At 49.6% G+C, this 10,946-nt stretch overlaps 1 protein-coding gene across 5 annotated transcripts in view; it reads right to left on the bottom strand.

Moving 5' to 3' along the window:
- The window catches only part of EML6 (EMAP like 6), a 278,507-nt gene that overhangs the window by 20,841 nt on the left and 246,720 nt on the right, over positions 1–10,946 (bottom strand). The window contains exons 29-35 of one of the 5 annotated variants that reach the window (XM_034659141.1): positions 8,691–8,699; positions 7,679–7,757; positions 5,318–5,380; positions 5,099–5,228; positions 3,100–3,198; positions 2,436–2,456; positions 1,893–2,066 (exon numbers count right to left, since the gene is read on the bottom strand). In XM_034659141.1, the coding sequence (XP_034515032.1) occupies positions 1,893–2,066; positions 2,436–2,456; positions 3,100–3,198; positions 5,099–5,228; positions 5,318–5,380; positions 7,679–7,757; positions 8,691–8,699 (575 nt within the window). The remainder of the gene's footprint in view (positions 1–1,892; positions 2,067–2,435; positions 2,457–3,099; positions 3,199–5,098; positions 5,229–5,317; positions 5,381–7,678; positions 7,758–8,690; positions 8,700–10,946) is intronic. The other 4 variants (XM_019792847.2, XM_034659142.1, XM_019792848.2 and 1 more) reach the window with 4 other exon arrangements.

The following is a 10,946-nucleotide window of genomic DNA, read 5'->3' as shown; positions in this document are numbered from 1 at the left end:
TGGGATAGGCTGGTGATGGGTAGTAAGGAGGGAACGTATTGCATGGTGCACTTGTGTATAACACCCTGTTATATGAATCATGGAACTTTACATCAAAAACTAGGGATGTACTGTATGGTGACTAACAATATAATAAAAAATTATTATAAAAATTTTTTTAAAAATTTTAAAAAATAAAGAAAAAAATAAATAAAAGCTTATTTAGAGGTGCCTGGGTGGCTCAGTCATTAAGCGCCTGCCTTCAGCAGGTCATGATCCCAGCATCCTGGAATCGAGCCCTCCATTGGGCTCCCTGCTCAGCAGAAGCCTACTTCTCCCTCTCCAGCTCCCCTGCTTGCATTCCCTCTCTCACTGTCTCTGTCAAATAAATAAATAAAAATAAAGTGTTTTTTAAAAAATTAAAAAATAAATTAAAAAAATAACAGCTTATTTCAAAGTCCTGGCTCTACCAGTCCCCCCTCTGGAGGTCAGAAGGCGCCCCGGGTGAGCAGGAGTCTGGGCTGGGGCAGGGCCGGAGCAGGTGCTGCCCAGAGGGGCAGATGGCAGAAGGGAGGAGAGTGGGCCTGAACTGAAAAACTAGCCTGTGTGCGGGGCTCGGCCAGCCGACTCTCTTCCAAGAAACCAGGCACAGCCTTGGGCTTGGCCGCTGCAGACCCTCGAGTCAGTGCCGTAGAAGAAAGGCATAATGAAGCAAGTCAGGCCCTCGCGAGAAAGGGCTTTATAAGTGATTTCCGCTGGCGGGCTGCCTTGGGAAGTGACGTGGGCCATGTTCCTGCAAGAATTTGGCCGAGGATGGGGGTCAGCCTGTCAGGAGACCGCTTGCAGGGACCACTCCACAGGGTGGATCTGGACCAGTCCTTCTGAGGCTGTGAGGCTACAAGGCGACAAGTCTATTGTTTAAGACCCTCAATGTCTCACCAGGGGGTGAGTCTATTTAAGACCAACTCGACATGACAGGAAATGAAGCCGCAGCCCCAAAACATAGATTATGGGGCCATTTGGACACAATGCACCAATGAACAAGAAAATGAGAAATGGACAGAATAAGATGAACGAGTCTCATCATAAAAACCTGCAGGTTTCCAACCTCTTTTTCTCACGTGGGGGCTCAGGAGGGATTGGAACTTAGCTCCCAGATCTTTCTAGCTCCCTCCATGGGGAGGTGCTGAGATAATGAGTGTCTAGAAGCCCTGAATTGGAGAAGTGCCACTTCTTGTGCGTGCCTGGCTCAGCGTGCCCCAGATACGGGCTGCCCGGCTGGAGACAGACCTCATTAACGTCTTAACTAATTGGATCTCTTCTGCCAACCTGAGAATACACTTGAAAGATTGCACATCTGTGATTCTAACATGAACATAAATTTTGTAGCAGCCTGTGTGTGTGTATGTGTGTGTGTGCACGTGTTGGAGGAGGCAAGAAAGAAATCCTGTTATATTAAATGTAAAACTTGATTATAAGGTGAATCCCCAATTCAAAAAAGTTAAAATGCAAAAAAAAAAAGTGTTTCTGAGCCCATGGTGGTAAGATCCTGCCCCAGTTCCTGCAATAAGGCAACCAGGGTGACCAGGCTGCAGCGGGATCTAGAGGTCATGGAAGGAATGCCAAGGACAAGGACATTTGGGTGGGAAGGGAGTTAGGACTGAGACAGAGGAGGCCGCAGTCTTCCCCCTGAGGAGGAAGGCTGCCAGCAGAGAGTGCCCACAGACCCTTCACTCAACCAGCCAGGGACTCCCCTGGCCATGGGGTCCAGGGGTCTGATGGGAAGTTTCTCTTAGATCTAGAGACCCCGGCTCCTGTTGACCCACAGCAGTGCCCATGGTGGGCTTCGGAGTGAGCCCCGCACACAACACAAGCAAGCCTCCCAGAGGGACAGACGGCCTCGCTCCTTTTACCTTCCTGCCAACGCCAGACGGTGATGGTGTGCTCGGGGTCCACGCCCACTGACACCAGGAGCTTCCCGGTGGCGCTGAAGTTGACGTAATTCACCCCTTTCGAGTGGAAGCAGCGCAGCATCGAGAGGGTGTGTTTGGTCATGGCGTCCCAGACGTGGATGGAAGGCGTCGTCCCTGAGGGTGGGAGGCAGGACACAGAACTGAGGCTGCAGAACAGGGGTGGGGGGGCCCAGGCCACGCTTAGGTTCACCCCAAAGCCTTTCTAAAACCAGTGTTTGGGGGTGTTACAGTCACTGGGCCTCAGAGACCTCCAGCCTGACCGGGCCAGCGGTGACAGACGATGACACCCATGTGCCGTGCTTCTAGAGCCGGAGGCCTCGAGGCACCTGTGTCCAGCACACACACTTGCAGAGGGGTTTATACAAAGGAAACTGGTGAGCACAATGATTTGTATCCGCAGTTTCGCCAGATACAATCAGCAAACGCGACAGTGACACGGTTTTGCTGTGCAGATTGCACTACCCACAGAGGGAGCAGCCTTACCTGGGGTCTCCGTCCTATCAACTGCGGTGGGTGGACAATGGCAATGAGGAAGCGTCAAGGGAAGACAACGGCTAAAATAAGTCACGTTTCTAATAGCGAGGCACTTAACAGCAGCATCGGGAAGCTCCAAATTAAACTTGAAAATGGACATGGGTTCAATGAACACAAGCAGAAGGATAGGTTTGTAAAAACTGCCTTTGAAATGAAAAAATTAAAAAAAAAAAAACAAACGAAAAACAACCACCACCACAGCACAACCTCTCACAAATGTGAATCAGTTCACATTTGTCCTTGACAGTTTCCCAGGGTCCAGAAGAGCCAGGCACGCAAACTGCAAGCCGCCCTGACCGGGCACAGTCCCAGGCTGCAGACGCGGGGCTCTTTATCTCACCCCTGGCACCTGAAAAATTACCCCCACAAGTCCACAGGGATGGGGCACCCGTTTATCTGGAATATCAGGCTCTGGTCTGACTTTACGATCCCTCGGCATCACCCATCACTGAATATTTCAACCCAGGTGACACAGATATATTCAGGGCTCAAAGGATAAGGTCGAGAAAGGGTAGATGTCAGCAACCCGCCCGCTCCGTTTCCAGATAATTGCCCATCAGGCAGCGTCCCTGCTCGGGTGGGGGAAAGCTCGGCGGCTGCAGGACCCTCCTACCTATCTGGCTGGTGGCCACCACGTTTCTGTACTTGGGGTGCTGGTTCACCGTGAGGCACAGGATGTCGTCTGTGTGCTCCAGGTAGAAGCTCTGGCTCCCTAGGGGCAGACACAGGAGAGTGAGGGGAGGGGGGATGTGCAGACCTCTCAGGACAACCTTGAAGCATTACGTAGCATCTGCAAATGCCTTGTAAAAGTGAGCGATGAAGGCCCCAAGCTCTCCATTTTAGAATCATGCCTGGGGAGCTGGGAGACCATTTTTTACATTGACATATTCTGTTCCAGGCCAGACAGAAGAGCTGGAGTCTATTCTCTAGCACCTGCCAGCTCCCCTGCAACCCCTCCCGCTGCCTGCAGGGTCCAGAGCTCAGTCCAAGTGCAAGGCTTCCAGGGTCCAAAATGATAACAGAGCTACTACCTAACTGAGCAAAATGGCACCACTTACCCCTGTGAAAGGGAAGGCTATGGAATAGGAAAATACTTAGGGACTCTCTTTCAAATCCTCCTTATTTCTCAAAGCACCAATCCATTTGGGTGCCTAGATGGCACAGGTGAGGTCTTCACCCCCTCATGTCCTCACTCAACGTATGTCACAGGAGGTAGAAGAAAGGACAAGAAATATGTTATCGCGACTGTGGCAAATGGGTTTGCCGACTTCCAAGGTGTCAACTGTAATCCCATCCAAAGGCCCAAGGACTAAGAGGTAAATGATGGCACTGATAGACAAATAGCACATTGCTACTAAAATGATAATATGTGGCTACACAAAAAAAGAGAAAATGTATAGAAACTCTCAAGGCCCTCCTCCCCCAAAAAGACAAATCATTAGGCACTCAGTGACTTCACTGTCTAAAAATGCACGCATAAGCAAGTGTGCAGACTTGGGAAGGAGCATGAAGATTTGAAAAAAGGAAGGGGGCTTGTTTTAAGATGTGAAGCAAATAGGGGCGCCTGGGTGGCATAGCGGTTAAGCATCTGCCTTCGGCTCAGGGCGTGATCCCGGTGTTATGGGACCGAGCCCCACATCAGGCTCCTCTGCTAGAAGCCTGCTTCTTCCTCTCCCACTCCTCCTGCTTGTGTTCCTTCTCTCGCTGTCTCTATCTCTGTCGAATAAANCCGAGCCCCACATCAGGCTCCTCTGCTAGGAGCCTGCTTCTTCCTCTCCCACTCCTCCTGCTTGTGTTCCTTCTCTCGCTGTCTCTATCTCTGTCGAATAAATAAATAAAATCTTTAAAAAAAAAAGATGTGAAGCAAATAAGGCAAGATGTAAACACATTTAAATCTGGTGGCAAAGGTATGGGTATCAAATTAATTTCTGAATGCTTCTTTCAGCTTGCGGTGTTTCTTTTTCAACTACTTGTTTAATTTGAGTCATCCTGCAGTGAAAGGACATTTGGGGTGTTTTGCTTATGGTTTAGGCGTTCTCATTCTTCTGGCTAACTAGTCAAAGCAAGCTAAACTTGAAAATCTGAGCTGCTAAAAAATGGGTAGTAAAGGGCACGTATTGCATGGTGCACTGGGTGTTATACGCAACTAACGAATCATCGAACTTTACATCAGAAACCAGGGTTGTACTGTATGGTGACTAACATAATATAATAAAAAAAAATTAAAAAAAAATTGGTCACTGTGAAAAATTAATGAGCAAACTTCCCCTGGGCTCTGTTCTTGGTAACCGGCTGCAAGGAATTTCTCCACTACCCACACCCTCTTTCTGGCTCCCATCCATCCCTCCCAGCCTCTGAGCAGCTGATGGAAATGTGGACACCTCCCCCCGGGGGCTGACAGCAGGATGTTGTTAGAAAGGAAGAGGGCTTTGACCTTTGAACGTGGGCACCACACTTTCTAGGACTTTCTGGAATTGAGAGGAATGGCTCCCACAGAGGCCAAGAATGCACCAGCTTTGGGGCATCTCAAGAGGGGGAGGGCACACAGGGAGGGAGGGCAGGAAGCAGGGCCTGCCCTCGGAGGGGAGCCTGGGGCCACGTCACCCAGTTACCCGTGGTGAGGCTCTGCAGCACGCCAGCCGCCGCCGTGTGGAAGATGATGTCCGAGCCGTCATTCAGGTAATGCAGGTTGTTGCGACAGTCGAATCCCCTGTAGCCAAACACGTGGTCGAGAGCCAGCTCCTACATTCCCACACACAGACGACAGCGGCCCTCAGAGGAAGCAGGAGCAGGGCCACAAGCCCACGCTCTGGGGGCAGCCAGCCCCTTACCTCACGGGAACCGCATGGCTGGTGAGACAGCCAACCCCAAGCTGAAAACATCTCGCTTCTTGGCTGAGGAGAAAACACAGCCCTTTCTTGAATTCCCTGAAGAGCGAGGGGGACAAGGCTCACTGGTAGAATTACAGGGAGTCTTCTACATAGGCCAGATAAGCTTCCAGGCTGTGTAGGTGAGTGCAGGCCTACTGGTTGATGCCCTACAGAGGTGACCTTGGCAGGCACTCTTCAGGAGAGGGAATGGTGGCCCAGAGGTTTGCTTTGATCCCCATGAACGCCACCGGGACCAGCAGAGAATACTGAGGTGACCACCACCTCATTCTGTTGCCTGGTGCTTGCCCTACAAAGTGTCTACATCTTTTGCATTTTTTCCCAACAAGATACTGTTCTGGGTTTATAGTCTTTCTCTTCCTCCCATCTTGTCTCTCCTGACAGAGAGCAGTGGCCGATTGAGCTCAGATCAGTTATTAACGCGCTATGACGCACATGTACCGTTGGTAGCTCTTCTGGGCCAGGCATGGTACTGGGGGGGGTACAAGAATAAGCTGTGGGCTCCTGATTCTAGGTTCCCTGACTTCTCTCTCTCTAAAGCTCATCGGTTACAAACATTAGATTAATTGTCTTAAAATACCACAACCCCTCCTTACTCCAGAATAGTCACTGACTTTCACTGCGTAGGGGATAGAGCCCAAACTCCTAAGCTGGCATACTCACGCCACTCACACATGCCCTGTACCCCTCGGTCAAGCTGAATTGTCTATTTAACCCACATACCATGAGCTTTCGTATCTTTATAATTTTGCATTTTGAAGTCTCTCTTGCCTAGAGAGCCCTTCTCCTCCTTTCATCTCAGCCTTCCCCCACCCCCATGTGTCTCCCAGGAGCTCATGTGTAACATGAGACCCCTCATCCTGTGGGACACTGAGTCAAACGGGGACAGTTAGATGGTTTCTCCCAGGAATTTAGAATTGAGGACACTGGTGGGCTTGGCTGTCATAACTAAGTGAGGAGAGAGAAACTCGGAGGCTGGGTCATAACCATCATCTACCAAAATAGTTCAAGAAGTCTCCAGAAAAAGAGAAAAATGCATCAGACAGACAGGGCCCTGGCAGGCAGAAAGAGGCACCATCTTGGTTTATGATGGCTCCTCAGCTTCGGGATCCTGTCTTTTCCTAAAGCTCAGCTGCATCTTCTGACCTGTACTCTGTTCCATGATAAATCCCTCCAATTAGTCCTTCTTTTCCAATAAAAAAAAAAATTAAGATGGATTCTTCTGTCCTTAGTTCACAGTGTGGTAGGAGAGACAGATGAGTGAGAAATAATGGTGGTAGCGTGTGTGACAAGGGCTGCGAATGAGGGGGTTGTGTAAGGGAGTGTAGGAGGGTTTAGGATGAGGAGAATCAGGGAAGATCGCACAGAGAAGATGCCAGAGAAGAGCTTGGAAAGACCAGGGTGCAGGGAGGGAAGAGGAGGCACCTTCTAAAACACAGGGGCCTGAAGGCCCACGGCAGCATGACAGAACGTTAAGTAATGGATTTGGGGGCTGGAGATTTGAGATGTGGTGGCAAATCACAGGTGCTGAAGCTGGAAGGCGGTCCTGGGTGAGTTTTTTTGAAACCATGCGCTTGAACCCCCGAGGGAACTGTGGGAATCTCCTGGGTCTTAAAGCTGTGGTGAAGCATGAAGAGTTGCGAACTCTGTGGGCAGCAAGACGTGTCAGAGAGGGAGAGGACTCTGAAGGCAGAAACAACAGCTAGGAGGCCCCTCTTAGAAAAGAGAAGGTCCACAGAGCGGCAGTCCTCAAGTAGGAACAACTGAGTTCAAATCCCTCTCTACTTCCTGGCTTGGAGATCTTGGGCATGGGACCTACTCAGTCACTTAACTTCTGAGAGCTAATGTCCTTATTTGTAAAATGAAAACAAGAATACTACCTTCCTCATGGGTATGAAAGGTGCATGAAATACGTCATGGGAAGTACGTACACAGTCCCCAGCTCCCCGCTAGTGCTCCCATGACATTAGAGACAGTGAATAAGCTCGCGCTCCCCCTGTCTCCCCTCATCTCTGAGTGGGTCTAGGTCTGGGGGAAAGGAGTCAGGTTCGAAGGACGTGGGGCATTTGTAAGTTAGTACTGACAGGACTCGGTGACAGGGCTGAAGGAACATGACCCAGTGGGTGTGATTCCCTGGGACTGGGGTCACAGTGCTATGTCAGAGGGAGAGGGGACAAGAGAGACCCAGCAGATCCATTCAGGTTTACTAGAAGGTACCCACGGAACACACAGATGGTGACGTCCACCAGGCACGTCTTAGAACACTGACATCAGATTAAAAACAAAATAGTTTAACCTCCTCACCTCAACCAGTTTCTTTTTTTTGGTGATATTGTTCTTCTGAAGTTTCTCAGGCTGGGGAGCTGCTCTGCTAACAGGCGGTCTGGAATAGAGAGTGACCAAAAAAAAAAAAAAGAAAGCCAAACAAACACAAAAAGAAAAACAAAACAAAATACAGTGTTGAACAAAAGGCAGCAAGGTTGCTCATCCGGGGTTCGCTAAGGCCAGTGCCAGGGTCCCCTCTCCCCTCCCCCACTCAGCAGACCCTCCACCTGGGTTTGTTCCGTCCTGCTCCCTCTCTTGCTCCCCCAGAAAAGGTTAGATTCTGACGTTAGGGGTCCCACGTGATGGGGCCTGGATTTAGAGGCACTGGGATGGGCTTCCCCACATCTAAAGCATCGTAGTCAGGGACCAGGCTCTCCACCTCCTGGGAGCCAGGAAGAACACAGGAGCCACAGGGGCTGATTTTCAAACGAAAGAGGAGCCTAAGAATGAGAAAAAAGAGGCTGTGCTTCCTGAACCCACCAGCTATTTTCCAGGCAGAGATGCGCCTATGTTGTTCAGAATTAGGAGGTCAAAGATCATCAGAATTAGGAGGTCAGATATCATGGCATGGTGTGAAGTGGGACTTACAGGTCAGGTTTGGGAACGGCCCCAGGTAGCCAAGTGCCCAGATCATTTTCAATACACAAAAGGGCAAGTGGGAAGTACAGGGAGAGAAGGCAGAAAGTATCCCCACTCTGCCCTACACCTGGGGTTTATGGTCGACGTTAAACTGCTGCCGTCAGCCCGAGGTCGGCCTTTCCCTTCTCGGTTTTGGCTCGGAGGCTCCAAATTTAGCTAAGAGATTTTGTGATGGGTAAGCTCTCCACTCTTACATGAGTAGGCCAACTTTTTGCAACGTGGGGTTCCCTTAAATCAGACTTCTCAGAGTTGAGGGAGCAGGGGATGGGTAGGGGAGACCTGTCCCAGCTCCCGCTGCAGGTTCCCACTCCACTAGTGACTGCTCTTGGGCTATGCAAAGAGAAAGGATTACCTTGATCCCCTTGTAAGCAGCAAACAAAGCCAAGTAAGAAACTTAGTACAGTTTAGAGCCGCGTTAGCAACCACCTCATTCATGCACAAGCATTATCCAAGTGAACAGACATTCCCGTGTGGCACAAACCATGCTTCCCGGGCATGCCAGCAAAGGACTAAAACAGAAATGAAAGAGTGCACCGGTCTACAAATTCAGAAAGCTCATACCCTGGCGTCTCTGGGCAAACTCTGCACTAAAGCGCCTACAGAATAGGGAGAAAAAAGGAAGCCTTGTCAATGCTTCCCGCACATTCTCTGTGACTTTGCGAATGCGCCTGGGGACTCTGCTTATGTGAGAGTGCGCTGGGGAGAAACTTGTGGTCAGAAAAACAATCACATCCTCCTGGATGTCGCTGGGAGTTACGCACAATGGATGCTTTGTTTCCGAATCAAGTTTAACTCATAATTTAGCCTAATAATTCCCAGTGTTTCTGGGTAGGGCAGCTTGCCTGCTGGAACGGCTTGCATTTTTGTGCTGGGGCAAAACAAGTTACCTTTATTTTCTGAGAAACTCTTCAATCAAAACAGGTTATGTAATCATAAGTGATAATTGGACCAAATGGTATTATTATCTGTGCTGAAGAATAGGGAGCGAGCACATCTCTGCAAAACGACACCCCCGGCTGATGTCATTTGCTGCCAAATTGAGCAAAACCGGGAGGCTGGGGGCACGCCAGTTCTCGCAATTAGACACTTCCTTCACATTAATTATCGCTTCCCAGGACATCTGCTCTTTCTTCTGTTTTAGTGGGACTTTCAAATGAAATCCGTGGGTTTCTTCTTTCACCTAAGAATGTTCAAGTGTGTGACAAAAGCAAGCCGAGGTCTGAGATGGGAGCAGGAGGACACAGGGGCTACAGCGTGGTTCAAAGGCAGAATTTGAGATTAAACACAGGGCTCGTTTTCAGGGTACACACAGGTTGTATAATATGTCCCATATTATACAGTGTATACGAAGTATGCATACAGGCACAGACACTGCGTATTTATATATACACGAGATTGTATATATATACACATAGAGGCAATCCGATGCTTTTTTTCACCTTGATTTTCAGTTAGAAACTGAAAAGTAAAGCAATCTCAGAATGTTTCTTTCTTATTTCACAAGCATATGTTTATAGCTGTATTGCTTCAAAACTGAAGATGAGAGGGGCAAAAGGAAGAAACCTGCATGGTGGCAAATTCAGCGGATTGTAAGTCTAGACCCTTGGTGGTTGTGGATTCTGCATGAACGCTTAGTACCGGATGCTCATCGAACACGGGCTTTTCCAGAGTGCTGTGAATACTTACTTGACAATTCCCTGCCTCCAAAGGAAAGCAAGTTAAAACACAATACAAGCATTAAAGGCTTCTTTTCAGGCATCTATAAACAGTGTTCGTAATATCAGACGTGGGAGGAGCTGCCAAAAATTTCAAACGCAGCCAAAGGCTGGAGGTTTGGCATTTTTCAGCAGATCTAAATCCTTCCAGATTCAGATTCCATTGGAAATGTGACTCTGAAAAGCTTTGCTGAGGTGGGAAAGAGTAGGGTACATGAGAACATTCACTCACTTTTCGGTCCAATAAACTCATTAGAGCTGGCTGTCCCAGCTGGCACTCAGGATGGGAGAGCCAGGAAGGGAGTCAGTGCAGTGGGGGATTAGCAGGGAGAACTGGGAAGGTGAAGAGCCCAGTGGGGGGAGGGGGTGGGGTGGGGGGATCCCAGAGGGGTGGAGCAGAGACACAAAGGGGCCTCTGGGGGCAAGTGGAACTTTCAAGTCACTCAGGGAAATAAGAGAGTTTCTACTGGGGAAGGAACTTACGGAGGGAGCCTAGCAAAAGAGCAAACAAACTGGATAATCAGGAGAGGACGATGGACAGGCTTGAGCCCTGAGAGAGCAGAAGAGAAGCTTTGCCAAGGAAGAGAGAGCAGAGGCAGGAAGCCAAAGGGAGGCCTGTGGCCTCAAGCACGTGACTGGGTGTTAAGTAGTAAGGCAGCGGTGTTCTTGTTTGGCGCTGGGGTGCAGGCTATGACACCCACCCTTGCCAGTGGGTAGTCCCTACCACACAGCCCCGTGGCCTCTGTGGAAATGGGACATTCTTGGGCAGGGAAGGACCATGAGAAGGTCAATCGGTGCTGCAATCCTGTCATCCAGCAGCTGGGCTGAAGAGAAAGCTTAGGCTCACTTGAAGACGAGTGAGGTCTCCGCGACACGAGCTCTCACCCCACAGA

This window comes from Ailuropoda melanoleuca, chromosome 4 (genome assembly GCF_002007445.2).
Source record: "Ailuropoda melanoleuca isolate Jingjing chromosome 4, ASM200744v2, whole genome shotgun sequence".
Taxonomy (NCBI): domain Eukaryota; kingdom Metazoa; phylum Chordata; class Mammalia; order Carnivora; family Ursidae; genus Ailuropoda; species Ailuropoda melanoleuca.
Note: the sequence above shows the minus strand (reverse complement) of the source record. Positions and strands in the feature narration are given on the sequence as shown.